The sequence below is a fragment of the Maylandia zebra genome, linkage group LG20 (genome assembly GCF_041146795.1).
Source record: "Maylandia zebra isolate NMK-2024a linkage group LG20, Mzebra_GT3a, whole genome shotgun sequence".
NCBI lineage: Eukaryota > Metazoa > Chordata > Actinopteri > Cichliformes > Cichlidae > Maylandia > Maylandia zebra.
In genome coordinates this window covers 876,850-901,029 of record NC_135186.1, presented here as the reverse complement: position 1 = coordinate 901,029, position 24,180 = coordinate 876,850, and the positions used below count along the sequence as shown (strand labels likewise).

The 24,180-nt window shown below is 42.2% G+C and overlaps 1 protein-coding gene across 1 annotated transcript; it reads left to right on the top strand.

The window, feature by feature from the left end:
- Positions 1-2,458: 2,458 nt before the first annotated feature.
- atp6ap1lb (ATPase H+ transporting accessory protein 1 like b) lies at positions 2,459-16,190 on the top strand. The gene is made up of 7 exons (XM_004558879.4): positions 2,459-2,757; positions 9,405-9,442; positions 11,520-11,602; positions 12,985-13,223; positions 13,390-13,440; positions 13,577-13,820; positions 14,154-16,190. The coding sequence occupies exons 1-7, from the start codon at positions 2,624-2,626 to the stop codon at positions 14,388-14,390; spliced, it is 1,026 nt and encodes a 341-aa protein (XP_004558936.1). The 5' UTR covers positions 2,459-2,623; the 3' UTR covers positions 14,391-16,190.
- Positions 16,191-24,180: the final 7,990 nt, after the last annotated feature.

The window sequence follows — 24,180 nt, the reverse complement described above, 5'->3', positions numbered from 1 at the left end:
TCAGTTCCTATAATTTTAGCCAATTTTAAACTGCACTTTTAGGCACTTGGTACTAACAGTTTGTCCAAAACTAAAAAGTTTGCATTTCTTTATTTGAGTCTATGAAAAATGCCAAAGATAACATAGTTGGATGTGTACATAATAATATTGTTGCTTCATCAAGGTCATTTCTAAAGAGCTATCAGCTGGAATCTTGGTGTGCAGTATGTCCTTAAACAATTTAAGGAAACTAGACTAGTGGAGAACAAAAGAAGTGGTAAAACAAAGTCCCGACACGGGACTGAGAGATTTATTCAGTTGATCCATCTGTTGTTCACTGAAGGCTCATCAAAAAGGTAACAGTGAAAGAGCGGCTGAGCAATTAGTAAGAATGGGCAACATTGAAGAAAAAGGCTGAGGTATGCCAGAGTACACAAGAACTGGACTCAGAATCAGTACCAATGAGACATATAGACTGATGAATCCAGTTCTGAAATGTTGGGTTCAGTCCTGGTCAGTATGTTCATAGGAGGTCAGCAGAGACAACAGTGAGTGCCTACAGCCATTTGAATAACACAGTGGAGGCTCGGTCATGGTTTTGGGCTGCATTTTAGTCAAATGTGTTGGGGGTCTCTCAAAATGGATGGAACTGTGAACACAGAAATGTACCATCAGATTTTAATCCACAATGCAAAACCATTTGGACTGATAGTGGCTTTATTTTCACCATGACAATGATCCCAAACGCACTGCCGGTGCAGAAAAACACAGTGGAACACTAACAATCATGGACTGGGCTCCCCAGAATCTGGATCTCAACATTATGAAGCAGTGTGGGATCATCTTGACAGAGAAGAAAATAAAAGGCAGCCAACACCCAAAGAAAAGCTTTGAATGTCCTCCAAGAAGCCTGGAGATCTATCACTGAAGACTGCTTCAGGAAATTACAAAAAAGCTTGCCTAGGAGAGATCAGGCTGTGCTGAAGAATAAAGATGGTCATAACAAATATTGACTTCCAAGCTCATTAAATGGGAAACTCAATTTTTGCCTTATATACTGCATTTTCATTTATTTTTGCAAATGTTTCAATGAATCGCTGCTGCGATTTCTCCATTTTCCAAGCTAAACTATCTGTATTGACCATCCTCGAGAGCGGAATGGCATTGAGGCTAATGTCACGAGACATCACTGGGTAATACTGTCTTCTGAAGTCATCACACCTGATTGTCTTTTGTGATGCTGTCATGCTCTGATGGCAGCAGTGACAGTCTAGTTTGCACTTTCCCTGCAGTAGACTGACACAGTGGCCTGCTGAAGTGACCGAGGCAGGCTGACGCACTGTAGAGGGCTGAGGCAGCCTTCGGTCAACTCCTGTTACTGTATGGGCAAAAGTCTGTCTCATAGCTGACCTCTCACACATTCAGCAATATTTTAGCCTTAGCACAAACACACACGTCACTCACAAAACCATGCACAGCCACATATCTATCTATCTATCTATCTATCTATCTATCTATCTATCTATCTGTGTGCAGACTTTATCTGCAAAGGAGGGTGAGCTACTGAACACTACTATTATTCTAGAGAACCAGAGTGATGTTTGCTTTATGAAAGAAAGCGACGGGGTATCCACAATTTCGCTTGGCAGTCGTTCTTATGAATCATTACCACGCATCGATGTGAAAATCTACCACGATACTAGGTCACCACATGCAGTTATATAACCACTCTTAACGAAAATCATCCCATCATGGGATATGGAAATGAAAGATAGGCCTTTGAGAAGACGTATCGAGATCCTGCGGCGTCTCACGCATGCGGGCTAGATAATGAGGAGGAAACGGAATCAGCCGTGGGGGTCTTCAGTGCTGGACCCTCGCTCTCGTCTTACCCACGGCTGCTCAGCTGCTTCTGTCATCCATATTTGCAGCCTCAGTGGACAATTTCCTCAGCCTCGGGCCTTCTTCAGTGCTCACAACAACACATCAAATGAATTAATTCTGCTACTGTGGCAGCGCACTGGCGATCTAGGTCATGCAGCTCTGGCTCTGTGTCCCCCCCCCCTCCCTTCGGCCACCTAAAGACATGTCCACATCCTGCTGTCCTCCTACACAACCTGACCTTGTCATTCTCAGGTGATTTTCCACAGAGATACGAGTGTGGCCGTTTAGTCTGCGCGTGTGTTCGTGTGCGCAGGCGCGCGTGTCAACGTGTGTGGCCGAACGTGTGAGTACGTCTGTGCCCACTGTGCTTATTTATTTATTTATTTATTTATTTATTTGTTTGTTGGTAGCATAGGTATGATGAAATGTTTTTGAAGAAATGAAAAAAGAACTGAGCCTCTGTGGCGTGCCTGCAGCCATGTGAGCATGAAAGAGGGGAAAGAAGACCGAGAGCGCAGGAATGGATGCGGGAGGGTGAGCAAAGTGAGAGGCAGCAGAGGGAGGATGACAGAGAAGGGAGTAGGGCGAGAGGAGAGAAGGTGCAGCGAGGAGTGGGGGACTGTGACGCACACCGATCGACTCTGCTCGCAGCTGATTGGCCGCGGTGCCTGCCAGTCAGAGGAGCTGGGTCTCGGGCGCTGCTTGAAGAGCAGATTATGAAGCGGAGCGCAACCAGCGGCAGTCTCCTCTTATTGTCTCAATGGCTGCACACGCATTCCTCCTCTGCTCCCTCGCCTTGCTGTCCGCTCTCAGCCGGCCTGGGCTCTCGTTCCACGACGAAGAAGCACAGCCAGGACTTACCTATGACGAAGTGCCTGAGATCTTGGACAGGAGGTAAATCCATCTCTAAGGCTGTGAACAGAGGAGGGGTGTAGGGGAGGGGGAGGGGTACACGGAGATGCATGCAGGGATGCTGAGATGCTGATGTGTTCTCTTAGGGTCGTTTTTGTCGCCCCTCTCTTTCTCCTTTGCAACGCTTTTGGACATTTCACCTTGGGTATGCCTCAAATTATGGGTTCGGGCAGTGTTGGTGTGCCAGAAAGAGCCGAGGTGCGAGGCTTTGTTTGCCTCAGTGTTGGGGACTGCATCAGACGCTGCTCATCGATCACGGATGGGGCTGTTGTCTCTGTACAGTAGTGCTGGTCTGGCAAGAGGAAGCTATATAAGGTTGGGGCAGTGGGCCCGCAGGAGAGGTAGAGGAAGGAAGGAGAGGAGAAAGAAGAGAAGACAAGGAAGCAGGAAGGAAAGGTAAACAAGGATGGGACAGGGTGGAGAGGATGCATCAGGGATGGTCTGTTGGGGTCTGTTTACTGATGCAGTCAGTGAGAGAGGAGGGGGAGAGAGAGAGGAAGAGTGGAGAGGAGAATTTTAGCCAGCTATGTCTGCATAATGCACATGCAGTCCTGCAGGTCAAATCTGGATAAAATATTCAGGGCTCAGATGTACAGGCATTCACAACAGTGTGACAGGGACAGCAGCGAGCAAGCAGCCAGGGCTTTTGCTAGCGCCAGTTCCTGCCTGCTTACAGAGACATCACAGCAAAGACCTATAATACGGTGCCAAATCCATGTAAGGCTCTTGAAACTATGCCATGCACGATGGTTCACACAATCCTCTATAGCACAAATGCTTCAGAGCCACAGTTTCTCATTCAGTGCTCTTTAATCATAGTTCAAATGATTTCCCTTGTTATTGCACTTTGAGTGTGGTAATACACTGTGGAGGGGTGGGAGATTATTACTGCGATGCTTTCATTTGTTGCACGAACAATCTTATCTGTACACATGTTTGCAAGTCAGGGGCACAAATAACTTGGATTTAGAGCCTAATATAAGAATTCTCGCGGGATTTCTTTCATTCCAGCTCAATTTGGAGTCGTAAAACCCAGACAGATAGCCTCTGACAGAGAAAGGCTGCGCAAACATCTCCAGGGGTTTGTGAGCCTATTGCCTGGATCAAACTTTGTATGTAACTCTGCAACGTAACAGCTCTGGTCCCCAGACGCAGCCTCGGTCTCAGCGCTGACACACTCCGAAATGCTGTTACATAAAAGCAGCCTTGTAGTGGAGCATAACACTGGAACTGTAGAAGGAAAGGTACAGTGAGACAGAAGGTTTTGCAGGAAAGTAATGACAAGACAAAAGGCAGGAAACGAGACATTGTGAGTGAAGTGATGTCTGGTACTGTAGCAGATGCAATATGGAAGTGGCAAAGTTTAATAGCCTAGAGCTTCGCAGCATTATAAAGCTCTTAGCCATAGACATATTTAGTGTAAATCATAATCTGTCTATAGCTAAATATCTAAACTTTTAAGCATGTTATAATTAAATACATTTTAAATAATATTCAAAATTTTCCAGTAAACCTTTGGCAATTTAAATATATATATTTGCATATATACTATAAATTTCTAATAGGATTCAAATGAAGTTGTAATTTTGGAAATCACACACTGAGAGAGCAAACGCAGGAGGTTCTGTAGCTGCAGTTTAAAGTTCTTATGAAGTGTTTAAAATGTTGTTTCTATTTGGACCTTTTTATGCTGCAAGACTAAGAAGTCTTGGAGACCTTCACAACATGCTCCTCTGACGTTGTGAACATAACATCAGAAGATCATGTTTTAATGTTTTATGTTTTAATCAAACTTAAGTTAGTTCAGTTATCCATGGAATCCAGTTTTAAATTAGTAACGTCCCGATACATTTCTCAAACATTTCCGTAACACAGTATCTTGAGTCTGTGACATCACACTTGCATTTTATCACTCCCACTGTACAGTGAAAAATAGCCTCCGAGTGTTTATAATTCCCAGTGGTGTCTAGAATAGCACAAGATGTCTTGCATGCTTTTCCATATTAAGGTAAATTTATTCTCAAGTTACAAAAACCTGTCAATATAAATTGTTTTGTATAAAACGGTGTTTTTTGCAAAGAACAGAGAGCAAGTATACGATATACAGCTCATCAAGGCTCCAAGTTGCACCCACTGTCCCACGCATGCTTGCTTCAGTCTGTTTGTCAGTCATGTGGCTGTAACTGTAAAAAGTGTATCCATCACGTTCTGTAGTCAGCATGTGCTGAAATGTATCTTGACCTGACTTTAACATAGAGATTAGAGGTCAAAGTGCTAGATTTCCAGTAGACGACTGTTGAGTGATCCTATTTGGAGAAAGATTAAAGGGTTAAAAAGACCAGCAGCTAATTGTAGAATATTTCACTAACTATTTAAAATCATAAAAATGTGTACTGTGTTTACAAAATGAAAAAAAATCAGGTCAAAAGTGAACAATCGTGTGTTCTAGTCCCTGTTTGAATGCACTCATAACGTTTCAGCACTGCTGCCCTGACCCTTAACCCTTTGATCTCAAAGGAGTAGGAAGATTTGCACAACTCTAGCACAACCAGAGCTCCACAGAAATAGCAGCCAGACTCCAACCAACTCCCAAATCTTAATCTGTACTAATAAATCTATCAATAGGCCAACACCTGCACAGTCTGGGATTAAGACATGTTTTCCTGCCTTGCCAGGGATAATCGTTTATTGTCTGATTAAATAATTTTAAACAATTGAAAGTAGAGTATGTTTTGCATGCCTAAAAAAATATTATGGCTCTGACATTAATGTTAGCCAGCAATAGAAGTTCTTCCTGTACATTGTGAAATGCTGCCATATCTGGGTTTGAAGTTTCATGTAGGTATAATACAAGGAAATATGAGCAGTTAGAACACATCACTGGATGCACAGCTGAGCTACACAATGACAGTGATTGTAGGCTGAGAGATCTAAAATTAGTGGATACATATATATATGTTAAAGAAATGTTACCTCTCATCATTTTGTTGCATTTTGAATAAAAAAATTCAGTTTGTGAGATGAATGAACCACAGTATTTAAAACTCATTGTACTAAGGCTGTCGAATGTAAAGGGTTGGGTGGACTGATCGTGGTTTACAGAGCATCACAGTGCAGCGCTCTGTGTTAGCAGAAGCTAATGGGACTTGTTTACAAGTTTGGGTTCAGGCACCACACCTTTTCTCTGCTCAGCAGCTCACAGCAGAAGCCCAGACGAGCCGAGATAATCAGCTATCTGCACGCTTGAGCAAGAATGTCCAGTAAACATGTACCGACTGAGATCCCACGTGTAGGCTTGATAGATTGAAGTGCTGAAAATATCTGTAATTTTAAGATTGTCATCATTATGTATTGAGGCTATCATCATACTGTTAAAGTGGACACGAATAATGCATGGGAGCACGTTTGAACATTTGCAGGGGGTTTATTTGTTTTGTTATATGTGAGGGGACTGCGGGGACCCAAGGAGTGGCTCAGGCTTGGCTTTGATTATATAAAGGGTTTGTTCAGCACTCAGGCACCGTGTGACCGGCTGAGCCAATGATGGGGCTGCAGAAGTCCAGGTCTGCTGATATCGTGAAACTGGCACAGGAACAGTCGGCTGGGCTTTAGTTAGCACTTGCACACTTGCGCAGCCTCCTCTGGCACCTATCAGCCAGCTGAGGCCCGGGAAGATGTGCAGGAAGACGTCCTTATTTGCTTGTGGTTGATTTAGTTCATCTGAGTGTTTCTGTAACTGAAATGTTTTCATTAACTCGTAATGAATATCAGAGAGATAAATATATATCAGATATTAAAGGCTTTTTGAAGTCTTTTTGTAGCTATAATATCATATATGTCCCCAATATTAGTGCAGGCAGTCAGTGAGCAGCAGCCAAGTGTCTACCACGTAGTGAGGTTTCAGTTGCTGCTGCCTGCTGCCAAATGTAGTGCTTTTGGCAGCTGTTTCATACAGTCATGCTTACCCAGCATTCACCGAGGCAAATATAAATATTTGGATTTACCATATACATAAACCCTGTTATTGTTTTTCATACAATAGCTTAGGGAGCCAGTACGTGGGAGCGAGTCCTTTGGAATGTATACATAAGAATACAGGACGACTTGGACTTGATGTAAAAGTTGGCACACGTGTGTTATAAATGAGACTGACACTAGAGCGTGTACTCATTACAATTCAGCAGAAATCATCATGCCGATGCGGCTGAACTGATGATTATTATTATTATTCCTGCATCTGCTCACCTGATAACTGCAGCAATGTAGCAAGAAAGCTGAAACGTCAACAGTGCTGTTGCTGTGCACAGAAAGCCCGAGTCTCTGTCCACGTATTTCATCCCACAAGCTTATTGCAGAATTTCATGTTTTGTTTTTTAATATTTTTTTTATCCATATACCTGAAATTATAAAGTTATTTCATGGAACAAAACACAACCTGTTGTATAAGTAACAGTGAGGTCATATATCTCTAATAATGATTTGATATAGTTTTATATAAAAATGAAAGGAGATATTTATTTCACACACATTTTCCTGCCATGTTTTGAATTGAATTGGTCGTCATGGCCAAAGTTCAAATCGCTTGGACCTCTGTACAGAAGTCACGATTTCAGAGGTCAGGTCTGATGCAGTCTCCAGTTCTAAACACTGCAGCCTCTGACATCAGTCCTTAATCTCTTCATCTTGTTCTGGGCCTCGTCGCTCATAACTTGGGCCCCAGTGGACCTGGCCTGTTCTTACCACTAATCCTAATCCATCTGACACTTCACTACACCATATTGCCCAGGTGGAAACGGCACCATACGGCCAAATAACTGCTCCAGTCTCCTGGCACTGATATGTCTGGCAGCTTCCTCCCAGACTAACTGTCTGATTCCTTTTCATTTGTCAGCTGTCTGCTTACCTGCTCAGTATCCCACCTTCACCTTGGGCTCCTAATTAAAATTGTGTGAAATAAATCTGCATTTTTTAACTCCAAAATAAGTAAATAATAATAATAAATAAACTGTAAGAAAATAAATTCTCATGTCCCCTTTTTATCACAGGATTTAAGGGAGGTTGTTGCACTTTTGTCTGAAACATAATTGTGAGCAGTCCTTCACAGCAGATGTTTCAGTTGGCTTTTGTGCGTTTAAACGTTGTATAAATATTCAGGTCATCCTCTTTCTGTCTTTTAAGAAGAAATTTGCAGCGTTGATATTCAACTAAATAACAAAGATAATGACAGAAGTTCCCTCCATGCATTGTTTTTGTTGTACTGCAGTTCATAAAATGACTTGAAATGCTGCCAAACAAAGCTGAGAAAGTGACTAAAGTAACAGGTGATGACCCAAAAGACAGTTGTTAATTGTAATACTCACTCCAACAGATCTTGGGATTTAACTTTTATAAGCCCATTATAACTCTCTAGCTTAGGAAGCCAGTCCAAATAATGGATGAGGGCAGGTCACGATCAGGCTTCTAGCTGGACCGCTGCAATAAACAGAAGTAGCTAGCGCCACTTCGTAAGCCAATTGTTGTATCACGTCTTTGATTAGACAGTTAAAAGGATCAGGATGAGCTTAAGAAGTCCAGGCTGTGTGGAGTTTAAATAGACCAAGAGCAGCAGGGCAAGGACAAAGGTGTGGAAAAATCTGTTCCCAGTACACAGTGTGGGTCAGTCCCAAATCAAAGACACATTTATAGAAAAAGCCACACACCAGACAAACAACAATACAATGAGTAAATGTGTCGTTGTGCTCTGTGCTCCCACATGGAAAGAAGTCTTTTAAATATGGCACATATACACGTATAAACAGACTAAAGAAGCATAATTACCTGTTTGGAAATGACTTCGCCTGTTTAAAGACTATTTTAGAAGTCTAACCAGAAAGATTTTGTTATTCATTAGACAAAAACAAGCTGAACTCGTGTTTTTACACCCACATTTGAGCCGGCACACTAAACCGTTCAGAGAAGTTTGGAATTACTCAGCATAAAATGCAACAACTAAAAAACAACATTGTCTGTTCAGCCATGCAAGTAAATAACTGCATAAAGTTTGTTTCACTATTTTTTTCAGCTGTTATTTGTATAACAGTAAATTTCAAAATTCTTTGATAGCAGTAATAATAGATTATAATTAGTAATAATTAGATTTTAGCATTAAAAACATCACTTTAGCTAATAAGCTTTTACATACTGCTGAATCAGCTGTTACAGAGACTTAAAATGTGATTTTGTTAGTTACCATTAATGTTACTTTAGAGCAGCTGTGGCATGAACCTTGCATTTGGTGGCATTTTGGTCTAAATGCTAAAACATAAAACATATCAGTTAGATATATAAAACAGCTCGTTTTGTTGTATTTCATGGAACATTTAGTTGCACGCAGTACATTAAAATGCACGTTTTTGCATAATACTCAATTTTTTCCCCAGGGATCAATAAAGTATTCTGATTCTGATTCTGATTCTGATTTATGTAAACCGACCTTTTTTATTGTTGTTGTTGTGTGTTTGTTGTGTTTGTAGAAAATGGATTTTTGCAGCTGTTACAGATTGAAGCATTATTAACGAAAGAAAAGTCTTAAAAATGATCCTTTGTGTTGCAGTTGCAGGACCTGATTGTGTGTTCTGTCTTTCCCACAGCAAAGAGAACCCCAAACAAGCAACAAGAGTCACATCAAGTAAGTAACAGATCTGGTGTGACACGAGGCCTGATTCAATCAAACCTGCCATGGTAACTTTGACACTGATGTGTTGGATAGACGTGACAAATGCATTTCTTTCCAACACTGGAGACATTCAGCGTTATGAAGTGTGGAGCACATACGATCCGTGCACACAGTGGGAAGACGTGCTGCTGTTTTTATGCTCTCTGACACAAAGGTGGAAAATCGATGAAAACATTCTTTTCCGTTACATAAACGTATGTTTCTGGATCCAGGGCCCTGTGCTTCGTACGTCGCTTACTACATCCAAGATCAAATGAAACATCCAAGACCAAATCATCGCGCTAACTCTGAGCTCGCTATTCCGGTTCCCCGAACACACCTGTTGTTGACGATTAGTATAGCTGGATGAAGTAATGTGAGATCACTGGGTGGCCCAACAGGGGCTACGCATCGATAGTAGAAACATTGATCGGCAACCCTTTGATTGGTCGGCGAAAATGTCGAAGGAGCGTGCTCGGTATTTTCCGGCAGCAGAGCAAGAACTCTTGAGTGAGGGATTTCAGGAGTTTCAGAGTTTAATTAAAACGCAAGGGAACACTGCAAAGGCTGCAAAAGCAAGGAGAGAGGGCTGGCAGGAAGTTGCTGACAAATCAAACTCGTAAGTAATCCAATAATAATAATAATAATGGATTGGATTTATATAGCGCTTTTCAAGGCACCCAAAGCGCTTTACAATGCCACTATTCAGTCACTCTCACATTCACACACTGGTGGAGGCAAGCTACGGTTGTAGCCACAGCTGCCCTGGGGCAGACTGACAGAAGCCAGGCTGCCATATTGCGCCATCGGCCCCTCTGGCCAACACCAGTAGGCGGTAGGGTAGATTTATTATATTACACTATATTATCCAATATTATATTACATTATATTATATTATGTTCTATTATATCCCCTTTCACATTAGAGCCACAACAGGACCCACTAGAACATGGGAACAGGTAAAAGTGAAATATAAGAATATTCTACAGAATGGTAATATTTATCACTTATATTGCTTGTCGTCTCTTGGAAAGAGACCCTGGAATAATCTGTTTGTTTGTTCATAACAGCAACCAAGAAAAGGGCAGAGCAAAAAAAGACAGGTGGTGGTCCTGCACCCCCTCGTCAACAAGTTGGTTACGTAAATAATACCCTCACGGGAAAATCGATATCTCTCTATGAGCACACTGTCGCGCTGAGCTAAAGGATCCTGTCTGTCCCGCAATATACGCTGAATTCTGAGGACTCTCCTTATCAATCTTGCACCTTCCGCAATGGGTTGCTCGCGTAAACGGACAGGATATGACTGCGACAGGCTTCCCAAATCCACCTTTGCTTTTATAGCCGTGGTCTCTCATCTTGATTACACGAAGTAATTTACAATTACTACTCTGAAATATGAATTACATCTGTAATAATCACATACATGTAATAGAATGTTAATAGTACATTTCCCTTTTTTAGGAAATGACCTGTATGTATCTGTGTGACATCAATAAAAGGATCAAGTGCTGCATTATCTTTAGTTACATTGATGTTATTTATTTATGGTGAAACAGTGGTGGAATATCGCTGTTGCTTTCGTATGAATGACGCGGGCATACCTGCGTGGCCGCGATCTAATCCTGTTTACATAAAGTGAACCTGCTCCCGAGCAGGTTTACGCTTACGGCTCTGTTGCTATGACAGCAAGTCCCGGATGGGCTTCGGGGAACCGAACGATCCAAGATCACGCGAAATCGTCAACAATCTCATCCAGCTAACTCACTTAGCGCGGTACGAAGAACAGGCCCCTGATAAACAGTATTTGTAAACACTTAGCACCGTAACTGTGAAATAAACTGCCGATGAGTCAGTGTGATGACGCAAAACAGCTGGAAATAGATACGAGCCTGAGCAATGAGGTGCACACAAAGCCTCTTTGTGACTGTGTGCGTTTAATATCGTGCGAACTTCCACGATTATGTTGCAATCTGTAACGCAGTATTGCAAGCAGCCTTTTTTGTGTACCAACATCTTCAACGATGCGGTAACGTGTGCGTGTTTTCAGGTCAAGATGGTGAGTACGGCTTAGAAAGTGAAGAGGTTTATTTGACGCCCGAAGATGAAAACCCACTCAGGAGAATACTGCAGGTACAGTCTCTCTGTTCTTGCCTGGCTCTCTCCACCATCAGCCATTCGCTCGCACATACAGATACACACCGAAACACACACTAGGATGCTCGCAAACAAAACAGAGCATGCTCACTCAGCCATACTGTATGACCTTGAATGTGGGAATATTGTAGTCTCATATTCACCAGAGGTAAAACATCTTTGCCACCCACACACAGGACTGCTGCCACTGAAAATTCTGCAATAAACATGCTGCATACGCTGTTGCATCCAGTTGTATCAGTTAATACTGGTGAACTGATTCTTTTATAAAGATTTTTATATCATTACTGTTATAGTAACGACTAGTTTTAAAATGTTTTGGAAAATTGCCACACATACCCAGTTATCTAAGAGTAATATCACAGTGTGACTACGTCTTTATATATATATTGTAAATTAGTGCTGGCTTAAGTCAAACAGCCTCCAGTGACATGTAGCCTTTGAGCACAGAGATTAAAAAGCCAGACAGAGAGGCAGTTACTATTTTCACAACCAGCAGAACAGCTGCCACACAAATGTCTGCAAATTCAGAAAGATCCTGTTTTCCACGCACAGCTCCTTCCTCATTTAGCATTCAAGTGGCGGTTGGTCCACTGAACTTTACACACGAGGGAAATTATAATCATGATGACAAGCTTGACAGAAAGGTGATTTTTAAATTGCCCTTTTGAAATCAAATATCACTGCATGCATAAAAAGGAGGCACGGTAGCTTGTGCACTAAGTCAAGCTCGCTTGGTGTGGAAATAAATCAGGAGCTGGTTGGCGATTGTATGCACGTGTCACGCTGACATATGCTGTGGAAGAGCAACGGTGACAGAAACGGCTGCACAGATGAAGGAATAGGATAAGTTGGATTTATGGTCTCTGAAGCTGTTTCCTTGTTGAGCAGCTGGATCCACCAGGGTCTGCTTTTATGGGGGGGGGGAAGCAAAACTTTATACTGTTTCATTTAGATGATTTTACAATGAATAAGTGGATTACACTGTCGAATTGTTTGGCTCACGTTATATAATTATATAAAGTAATCACAGGTTACAGAATACTTTATTATCCTCATAAGCCCCGAGCCTAACTGATCTCCTGCCTTTTGCCCCCGTATCAGGGGGCGTTGGGGCTTAAGAGGTTAATTTGATTGGCTTCAACAAATAGAAATTCTTTTGATTTCTAGATTAACTTATTTATTGAACACACTGTCACAGCCACTTCCAGCCTTTGAAACAGGGAAAAGCACATATAGAAAGCGTAGAAGGATGAAGCTGGGAATGCAAAAGTGCAGCTACTCGTGCTTTTTCTGCAGATTTACTGTCATTTTTGAAATTGCTCCTGTGCTTAATGACTTTCTTCATATGTTGGCAGCCTTTTAACTGGCACCATCCTGGGATTTCTCACAGTAAGAGGAAGCTGCTCCAGTCTCTGATGGGGCCTTATGGCCCGCTGAGCGTGTCTTACAACGGGAAGACTTGCATTCTGTTTAAGGCAAAGCGACTCGCTATCCGCTACAGGAACCACACCTTCATCGATCTAACTGAAAGGGTCTTTAACCCAAACTCACCTGTGGACACTAAAGGCTCCATCTGCACCAAAGAGAAAGCTACGTAAGTCACTGAGGACCCCTTACTGCGCAGTTGCTTTAACATTGTGCATGATGCATTATATTTCACAACCTTGTTATCAGACAAGGCAGTAGAAGGAAGTTGATCTTGCACTGACGGTTCCTCTGGGTTTCTGTGTTAAATGTTTACGTTTCTTTTTCTGCCGAAGGCTTTCTTTAAAGTTTGGTGACGTGGAGGATTTGCGAGGTCTTGTAATAAGGTAAAAACACACTGACTAACTTCCTACGTTTTATTTATCACATTCAACATTATTGTTGTATTCGAACGTACAGTTTACAGCGTAAGTGGTCGTGTGCGGACTGTGCATCTAACAAACTGAACTGTGCCTCCACCAGACTACAGATGTCCAATACTTTTTACGAGGCAGCTGGTCAAAACTGGTTCACACTAGACAGCGTCCACATCCACTACAACTGGACCCAAGAGGCTACATTCAATGCCAGCGAGGTCTACGCTCCTGCCACTTCCTCCTACCATTGCCAGCACGTCAGCAGCCTGCACAAATACGACACCCTGCTAGTGCCCAGCTCCCACACTGACACATCTGCTAACTGGCACATCACGTTCACTGATTTCCAGGTATACTGTCGCACAAAGGGCACAGCCTTTGTTGTGTAACTCTTCTAATAATGTCTGCACATTTGTCTGTCCTGGTCTCTATACGTGTGCATGTTTGCCAGCTTTTTGCCTTCGTGCTACACCTGTTCGGCCATAGGTCAGTCAGTCTGTCCTTTTCCTGCCTGTTTGGCAGACTGTCAGTCTGTTTCCACTCTGTCTGCTCAGCCATCTGCTTAGGCTGTCTCAACCTGTCCATCTGCCCAGTTTCTCGATGCTTGGTAAGCCCAGTAAGAGCCAGTTGTCCTCTTTAGTTCAGCCTAATCTCATCTTTCTGGCTTCTCTTTGCTCTTCCAGATCCAGGCCTTCAATGTTCAGTCAGACAAGTTTGCATCGGCCAGTGACTGCGCTACTTTCCTGACACCAGCCATCCTCATGGGCTTGGTGACATCTTTGATTCTGCTCCTCGTCTTAGCCTATGCCCTGCATATGGTGGTACACCTTAAGCACATCGACCGCTACGAGGAGCACAAAGCCACAGTCTACTTCCCCCGCAGTCCAGAGGCAGAGTTGCCAGACAAAAACAGTCTGTGAAGGAAAGCGAAGAGCCAGAAGATGGCAGGGGAGAGAGGGAGAGAAAGCTGAGAAGCAAGGCTGCGGGGAGCACAAGGGACTACAAGATCGAAAAAGTATCCTCCACTGAATATTTGTTTAACAAAATGACAACTTTGCCTGTTCATATGAAAACCTTCCAAGTCTTAACTGCTTTAAGTAAATGTAGACCGTGGTGGGATACTTTTTCATCTTTCCTCATTGACCTGCGTCTCGGCGTCCATATTTTGAACGAAGCCTGTGGATGTTCAAGCCTCTCCCAGAGATGGCTCATGACCCTGATGTCAAAGGTCAAGGTCTGTCCCGGGGCCCTGAAGGGCAACAGTGTATACAGTTCTTTACCCCAGTCAGCTATTAAACACCTTATCAGCCTACCAGCTGTAGCTAATACAGCTAACATCAGATGTATAAATGTATGTACTACATGGCCGACAAGCTTTTACGACAAAACTTTCTCTGACATTGCTGTAGGAAATACTTCAAAGAGCCAGTTTTACAGCAGAGATAGCCGTATTAGCTACATGCTGAAAAGTCTACTTTGGCTAGTGCAGTGTTTCCTAATAATGAGGATTACAGAGAGGCTGGCTTAAGTTGCAGCTTAAAATAATCAGATATGGCATGAAGTAGAAGGAGCTTGAAAAGCTGTGGACTGGTAAGCAGAGGGAAATTTCAGGAACCACTGGTCTAGCATCGGAGTGACTGGAGTGAATGTGCCAACACTACTGGCCCTTCAGAGCCTCTGGCATCTCTCACCCTGCCCCTGAACAAGACTGCTGCTTGGGACTTAACTGTGAAATGGCCTTTAAACAGACCAGCAAGATAAGGGGGTTTCTACCAACTAGCACAACACTGGTTAGTGCGAAAGCACTAACCACAAACTCAAAGACTCTACAAGGAACTATGCTGCACAAGACGGCCCGTCGTAGGGCTTGGCAGGAACGCGGGTCTTGGGATGAAACGACTCTCGTTGTTTGACCAGGGGAGGCCACGGTCCTCCATCTGCACCACTGGATTTGACTGCCAAAGTGAAGCTACAAAGAAGTTGCCATAAATTATGGTGAGAGACAGAATAAGACAATGTGAAAATAAAAGCTAACCATTACAGCTATGTACAAAACAAAAAAGAGACACACAACATGTACAAAAGTGTCACTCTGCGGAGGTTTTTTATATACATTGTAATCATGAAATACTATTAGGTACAGGATGACTATGCTAATCCTCATAACCAAAAGGATATACAAAGCTGTAGATACTTTAAGATCTCTATACGATCATAGCTCTTTACTATCTTCAAATACTGCACAAGTAATAAGCATAAGCGTAAGACATTGTGCTCAAGGACTGGTGAAAGTATCAATGCATATGATTTTTACGACAAAGGATTAACATATTACATTGTTTGTCTATTTGTTTTACGCTGGGCTGAGGATGTAAGGTCCAGTTTCATTGAACTGTAAATTACAGTGCAAATTCCTACCATAGAAGGACAATGCTATGGAATGCCGTCCATCCATCAGGACTCATAGATGCCATTATAATGCCAGATGCCACACTAGCAGCAGTAACAGCATCAGTAAGTCATTACTTCTGATAAAAACACTCAGCATGACAGTAAATAGATATCTTAACATTCAATATGGCAGTTCTGTCAATCTGTAGCAGTGTGAAATGTGTTTTTGGTCATAAATGTATCCTACAAACTATGAAAAGATTGGAGGCAGTTTGTCTAAGCACAGACTGATGTAGACTGAACAATAAAAGATATTCAGAGGAAAAAAAGTCTGTTGTGTTTATATTAGAAGTAGTTTGCTGCACTTAAAAACATCAATACACATACTCAAAACATCATCATGTTTTCTTTTTGGTAACCTGCATAATATTGTTTCAAACATTTTGTTCATCTTGTTAACTGTTATTCAAATTTCAGATTTCCAGCACAGTGTCCAGGTCGGGCGCCAGGCCCCCCCCTCCTGTGTGCCATCTGCTCTCTCCTCTCACCTCTCTCTGATCTAAAATGTCTTATCTGCCGGCAGATACCCAATAAAACTCCTTCGTGGAAACATCCAAGGCAGTCGCAGCCATGAGTTAAATTGCAATCTCAAGCCAGTTCTCTTTTCTGCTTTTGATGCTTTTGAAGAGATGATTTCACAGGATAACTCCGTATCCGCAGTTTGAACAGAGTTCACATTAAATGATTCATCCACATGCCTCTGAAACAGGCTAAAGTATGTGCCTCAGACTAGACGTGGCTATAATACGACTCTCCTTGATGATGAATAATTATGAAATAATATTCTCAGCCCTTAACATCACCCAGAGCAGCTGAAATGCTACAGAGACACCTAGTGGCAACAAGTGATCCTATCAGCTAGCGCTTGGCAGCGGCAGCATCACAAATGTAGATTTCAAGATGTGATGCAAGGGTTGGGTCAGTGCAGAAAGTTGTTGAAACACGTTGTTGCTTTTTAAGTCTACGGAGATAAAAATTATAATTAAAAAAGTGTCACTGAAGCAAACAAACGACACATAACTGGTCAGACATCAGACAGAACTGTCAAGTTTTTATACCCTGATTCACATCCAGATGCCAGCAAACACAAAACTGGACAAGAGAGAAAACAATACTTATGCTTGAAGAATTTAAATTGTTTGTTAAAAGGTCAGTCGTTTGTATTTTATGGTCATTCTTGAAGTTTGGTGCTTTAGACTTATAGTTCATTTCATTCATTCTGGTTCAGAGGGACTGAAAGTGTGAGACAACATGACAGGGAAATAAATTGTTTCACAGGACTCTGCATTCCTGTGAAAAACAACAAAAACACATACTGCCTCAATACACTTAAGTAACTAATCATAAGTAATTGTGATCACATCTCTAAAGTTTTTCTAAAAGTACATTTTGGTAGTTTGCTGGTTGGAGGACTCAGATGTGCCACAATCTTCCCAGGAGTGAATGTCCCAGAAAATTCCCCCCAAGGTCAGACCATGCAATTCCAAACAGCTACATCTCAGACTATGCAGGCCCCGGTTAGCATGTTACACTTAAAAATTCATGACCATAAAATTATAAAAAGACTAAACAAGTTTGGCTATTAGCAAAAGCTGCCTCTACCCTGTAAAAGGAACATGGACACATCCCTTGGGTTTGCTGCATCTGAACCACCTATAACACTTCTGTTCTTTGGACAGACGAGATCAAAGTGCAGCTGTTTGGTCATAATACACAGCGCCTCGTTTGGTGAAAATCAAACATAGCATATTGGCACAAACAAGCTGAAGCATGGTGATGGAGGGCTGGTGATTTGGACTTGTTTTGCAGCCACAGGACCTGGGCAGCCTGCAGTCACTGAGTTGACCATGATCACTGTATACCAAAGTATTCTTGAGTCAAATGTTGGGTAAAAAAACGTACTTTTTACACGTAAAATGCATCACTTCCTGTACAATAATGACAGAATGAACACACTAAATTGCCATCAAGGGATTGTTTTTATGTGGAAAAATGTTGACATCTTGTGGTCCAATCCTTGGTACTGCATTTGAAAAAGAACAGCAGAATACTCTTAATAACGGGTCTTATGCTGATATATTGTTCACGAAAGTCAAGAAAGCATCAGGTTACAATCCGAGCGAAATGTTAAAATAAACATTAACTCCAGAAGCGGGTGAGCAGTGAGCAGTGACTGCTGGTGGATTCATTTTAAAAAGCCACTGTTACAGTGCCCACTTCCTCATTTCTTCCTGATTTTGATGTATCAGTAAATACATAATGCAGTTTTTCAGCAATGATTTCATTTAGTAACAAAAACTAGCTATCCAAACCTACCCGGCCCTATGCGACCTCTAACCTCTAACCCCTAAACCTAATAACTGCTTGGCAAGCATTTGCGATAACTGGATGACTGACAATGAGTCTTTCACATTGCTGTGGAAAATTTTTGGCTTACTCTTCTTTGCCAAATTAAATTGAGCCACAATGGAGGGTTTTTAAGATTGAATAAAATGTTTTTAAGGTTGACCAGCCTATTTAATTTCTTGACAAACCATCCTGATCGGATTTAAGTTCCGACTTTGTCTAGGCCACTCCAAAACCTTCACTATGTATTTTAGAGCTACTCAGAGGTGGACTTGCTGGTGGATCATTTTCCTGCTGCATCACCCATGTGTGTCGAGCTTCAAGGCTTGAACAGATGGTCGGATATTTTCCTGCAGGATTTTCTGGTAGAGAGCAGAATTCAAGGTTCTATCAGTTGCAGTAAGTCATCCAGGCCTTGAGGCACCAACGCAGCCCCAGACCATCATACTACCACCACCATGTTTGACTGTTGGAATGATTTCTTTTTATTTCAATGTTAGTTTTATGGGACTCAAACATTTCAAAAAGTTCAACTTTTGTCAAATCAGTCCACAGCAGAGATACTTAAGTACAGTTTTCATGTTTCGTGTACTTTCCTTGAGTCTTTATTTTCTGATTACTTTTTACTTTTACTCCCAACATTTTTAAACAAATATCTGTACTTTCTACTCCTTACATCCTCATAACAGGCTCCTTGCTTTTTCTTTAACAAGTTAGAAAATGCCAGCCTCCAAACATCAAACCCATCTGAGCCTAAACAGTAACACATGGAAGGCAGTCCTGTTGGTCATGAAAAGAGATGCTGAGTGGCAAAGTCAGGGGTTCAAAGTGGGAGCTTTTGTTGTTGTTGTTTTTGAACAACACTACGTAAACGACTGCAGATGTCCATAAGTTGCAGTGCTTACTTCAGCATCTAGCTAACGCTACTGAAGAGGAGCAGAGGAGGAGTAACTTTTTTAAGTGTCAGGTAATTTAAATGCAACGTTTCTATCAGCTCAACAAACATCAGCAAACACACAAACTGTTTGTGTGCAGCGTGTTGCTGAAGGTCCTGCTGCTGTTTTCCACTGGGAGAGAAAAGAAAGAGGGCGAACTTCACTCAGAGATGGAGAGGAAGAAGAGAGGTTATTTTTAAAGGTAAGGGCTGCTCAGTGGGATTTGATACATTACAAGCTTACACGTCCTCGTGTTTTTAAATCAGATGTTGGGTGTACAGTCGTTGGTCTGTACTGACATTATTTTTTTCATGTTGTGAAACATGCTGCAAGTCAAACTGAGGCAGACTAACTGCCATTTAAAGGCTGCATAAAAGTACTCTGCAGGATAGTTTGCTGTACTGTGATGGATTCAGCACTTTAGTTAGTAAAGAATAGTGTGTGACTGCTGTGGTTTCATGGTCAGAGTCGGGTTACATCAAGTGTAGCAGAGATTCATATGAATTTCAGCTGATGACGCTTAAATTCCGCCTTCATACGAAAATTTTACAGTCCAATACCTATAAAGACAGCATCAACAGTGTAAGCAGTGATGGGAATAACGGCGTTACAAGTAACGGCGTTACTAACGGTGTTAGTTTTTTCAGTAATGAGTAATCTAACTAATTACTATTTCTATCGTTACAAGGCCGTTACCGTTTCTAACAAGAAAATGCGGTTGCGTTACTATTTTTCAACAAACAGATGGCTGGAGCTGTGTTCAGCTCACCGCATCTTATATCAGTTGCACGGAAGTTAGGGCTGTTCATATAGATATGACGATATGAAAACGTCTATCGTTTCATTTTACGCTATCGTTTGTTTCGTGGTGTCGCAAAATAAACTGTTTACGGCAATATGTTTTCATGGTTTTGATGGTCACTGTAGTGGCTGTATTCATTTCTTAAAGTTCTCTCTTTCTCTTACATTTAATATAACCACACTACAGATGGGCCTGTTTTTATGTTAGCAACAACGACAGTAAAACCATCGCGTGTCCGCTTGTTTATTTTCCACATAAACCTTTCACAATAAAGCTCAAGATCCTGTTGAGACTTTTCAAAATAAACTGAATCGCGTGAAATATTTACCGATGAGAAGCAAAAAAGAGCCGTCAGGTGCTAAAAAATAAACCTTAGACTCAAACGTTAGAGCAGGCTTTTCCCTGCAGCACGCTGCAAAGAAAACGACGGCTGTTACAACCTATGTCTAAAAATGTGTAGTTTCATGCATCGGTAAAACACTCGACTCCAGATACACGACGCCCAGCTGGAAACACTTCACGCAAGTCGAGCTGCCCGAGATTCACAGAACTTACAGAAAATGTTACATTTTTGTTTTTCATATCATTGTTTATATTTAGATGTTTTATATCGGGATATGAGATTTTGGTCATATCGCACAGCCCTAACGGAAGGAGCTGTAAGTAATCTGGGCGCTACAGCGTTTAGCAGCTGCGCTCCCCCAGGCAGCAATCACTTTTTGGCACAACACCTGGAGCTAAGGGGGCAAAACAATGATATGAGTGCTGCTGGTTGACTGAGGAAGAATAAAGTAGTGGTAAGCCAATCACATGACCACTTAAAGACAAAGCAACAAGGTGACATATACCAGTTTATAAATTGTTTGTGTTGATAGGCCAGTAAAACCAGAGTCATGATAAACAAAATATATGCTGTTTATTCCTCAATAGTTTCCTCACGTTTACTGTCTAAGGACAGCGCAGCGAGACCTCTCTGCTTATGAGCAAAAAAATACAAAACAAAACAAAAAAACAGCCCTTTGGTGTTGGTGGAAAAATGCACCATGTCGACCAATCAAAAAATGATATGGCAACATGACATTTGGTTGTTTAGGAAGAGGGGGAAGTTTTAGGAGTGAGGGCGAGAGAGAGAAAAAGACAGCAGAAAAAGAGAGCGAGTTTTGAGATATGAGAGATTTGTGACGTTTAGCGTGTTTGCAGTGTGTAGTTAATGTGTTGTCTTGTGTAGTTAGTGTGTAGTGTTGTGGATAGTTTTGTGTTGAGGCGACTGCTGTCTCCAGGTAGAAACAGCAGTGATACACCTGCTGCTGTCAGAGCTGCAGGTATCAGGCTGTGATGTTTCCTTTATAGTGGACAGAAATGATGTTTTTGCAGTGGCACAAATAATTTGTGGCATCTTATTGAAGAACAGCTGATTGTTCTGTAAATAGTTTGAAATGGTTATTTAAAAAATCAAGGTAAAAGGTAAATGGATGCAAATAACTTTGTTCTTTGCAAAACTTGTGCATAGGATTTTAAAATTGACAATTTATATTTGCATTTAACATTATGAAATATGATTCATTAAACATGTTTGTGGTTGTTACAGTAAAAAATATCACTTTTTCTCCTCGGACTTTATGGTTTTTGTCTGATTTTAGATCAATTGTGTTAATACAGTCTGTAAAAAATGAAAACATGACTGTAGATTCAGACACGTGAGGTTGTGCTGAAAAGGATGAGACCAAACAAGTAAACAGTTTTTAAAGGTGAAATGTGGAGGAAACATCAAAAGTAGTTAAAAATGGACAATTATACCCTGGACCCCAGAGGGTTAAACTTTTTTTTAAAGTAACGCAATAGTTCCTTTTCAAGTAATTAATTACTTTTAGAATCTTGTAACTCAGTTACTAACTCAGTTACTTTTTTGAAGAAGTAACTAGTAACTATAATTAATTACTTTTTCAAAGTAACTTGCCCAACACTGACTGTCAGTGTATGGAAATCAGCCAGGACACATCTGCTTACATCTGGTTTAATTTAGTTGTGTAAATACACAAAGAGCAGCAGGTCAGCTGATCACAGCCTGTACACTAAGCATATGCGAGCGCTCAATAGAAATTATTGTGAGTTATGTTTCTTTTCCCACACTAAGCCATCACAGACACTTTTAGGGTTCCCGACCTGCTGAATCACACTTTAACCCCGACTGTACACATCTTGTTTAAGGCAAAGCCATTAAACTTCTACAATTTGGGCAACAGAAAAAAGAAAAAAAAGTTGAGTATAATAAGAATTAATTCTTATTGTTGAATCGTGAACACTGGCCTTAACTTACGAGTGTGATGAACTCCTGGATGAGTCGACAAAGTGCTCTTGGAATAATTTTGGTAGGCTGTTGGGAAGGTTTACCATTGTTCCAGATTTTCTACATGTTTGGATAATGGCTCTCACTGTGTTTCACTCAGCCTTAGAAATGGCTTTGTAGTAGGTTTGGAGTCTTCTCCCACCCCCATTCTCTGCGGCCTGCTGGAGCGGGGGGGCTAGTAGGAGGAGTTGGCCGTCCGACTGCGGTCTGGGGTGTGGGGCCTCCCTGCTGCTGCGGAGTCGGGGTGGTCTGCCTCTCCCCACCGCAGGGAAAAGGGTAACACCACCTGGGTCTGGGTGCAATTCCCCCCTCCAGGGGCAAGGGTACCTAGACCCGGTTTGTAGAGTACGCTTGGGGAGTGTGATTGTGTGTACAGCGTCTCTTTATGTCTGTCTCCACGTTGGTTGAGTGTGGAGTGAGTGCATATGAGAGCATGAGGGTGGGAATGGATGTTTGTGTCTGTGTGTGCCTGTATGTCTGTGTCTATATGTCAGGTTGGGTATCAGACGCCACCTCTCTGGGGACACCTCAGGCCCTCCAAGGTTTGGAGGCCTATCTCCACCCACCACCACTTCCCCTGCCGGTGGCGGACTCCCTCAGGTGTCGGTGTGTTGGTGGTTCTTTGTGTCTGGGGGTGGGTGTCCGGGTACACACCGGCTCACTCCTTGGCGGCCGCTTGTCGAGGCCTGGGGCCTGGGGCTCGCTCGGGCCCCTTTGGAGGTGGGGTGCCCCCGGCCTCTCGGCCTGGGGCTCGGTCACTCAGGCACAGCTGGGGGCCGGCGGAGCTCACGGGCGCGTCACTGCAACTCCCCCTGACTTCTGCTCCGCGGCTGCTGGGCGAGCCCTCATCTGGGACTCTCCTCAGCTCTTACTGGGACAGTGGCGCGGCTGCCCCTCTGTTGGTCTTCCATGGTCTCTTGTGTTCTGGGGGCCTCTGGATGTCTGGAGTTTTGATCTCCTCCATACCCGCTTCACACCCTGGAGGACGGGGCTGTGGCCCCCCCACACTCCCTAGCAGATCATTACATGGAGAAACCTTTGGAATGCAAGCATGCTGATCCACACAGGTATGCACACATGGGTATTCACAGACGCGGACTAAAGCTTTCTTGGCTGCTGCCTCAAAGCACACTGTGCGCTGTCTATCTTGCGTGCTGCACAATATCATTTATTATTTAGTAAATACTGATATCTATGACTAGCTAGTTTATTGTGATGGTGCTTTGTTTTCTCTATTATTATGTTGCTCTTTGTTGTTTGCTGTCTCCTCTGTTTGTTTGGTTTTGTTTTTTTTTTTTTTCTCCATACAGGTGACCCAGGAGTTCTTTTTTTTTTTCTCTCTCTTCCCCCCCCTTCTCACCGTCTCTTCTCCCCTTTGGTTTTCTTTCTTTCTCTCCCCCTCTTTCTCTCATTCATTCCCCCTGTCCTATTTATTTAAAAAAAAAAAAAAAAAAAAAAAAAAATGACAAAGGATGAACTGAAGCTCTGCCATCACGTAATGTCGCATACTGCTGTTTCTGATGTCATTTTAAAAAAAAAAAAGAAAAAAAAGAAAAAAAAGAAATGGCTTTGTAGATGTCAATGACTTTGTTTCTCAGCTGTTTCTTTAAAACGAGGCATGATGTGATATTTTTTCGAGATCTTTTCCTTACTTCACTTTGTCAGATTGGTTCTATTTGAGTGATTTCTGTATTCAACAAGTCTGGCAGTAATCAGACTTGGTTTGATGTGGCTAGTGAAATTAAACCCTTTCAAAATAATGTGGATAATCACAGTTAATACATGATTTGCCAAGAGGCGGCAATTACCTCTTTAAACAGGACTAGTTA

Excerpts from the sequence above, each read along its gene's own strand:
- atp6ap1lb (XM_004558879.4), top strand. The coding sequence starts at position 2,624 with ATGGCTGCACACGCATTCCTCCTCTGCTCCCTCGCCTTGCTGTCCGCT. Across the intron at positions 2,758-9,404 it reads CCTGAGATCTTGGACAGGAG|CAAAGAGAACCCCAAACAAG; the intron begins GTAAATCCATCT and ends TCTTTCCCACAG. Across the intron at positions 9,443-11,519 it reads AGCAACAAGAGTCACATCAA|GTCAAGATGGTGAGTACGGC; the intron begins GTAAGTAACAGA and ends GCGTGTTTTCAG.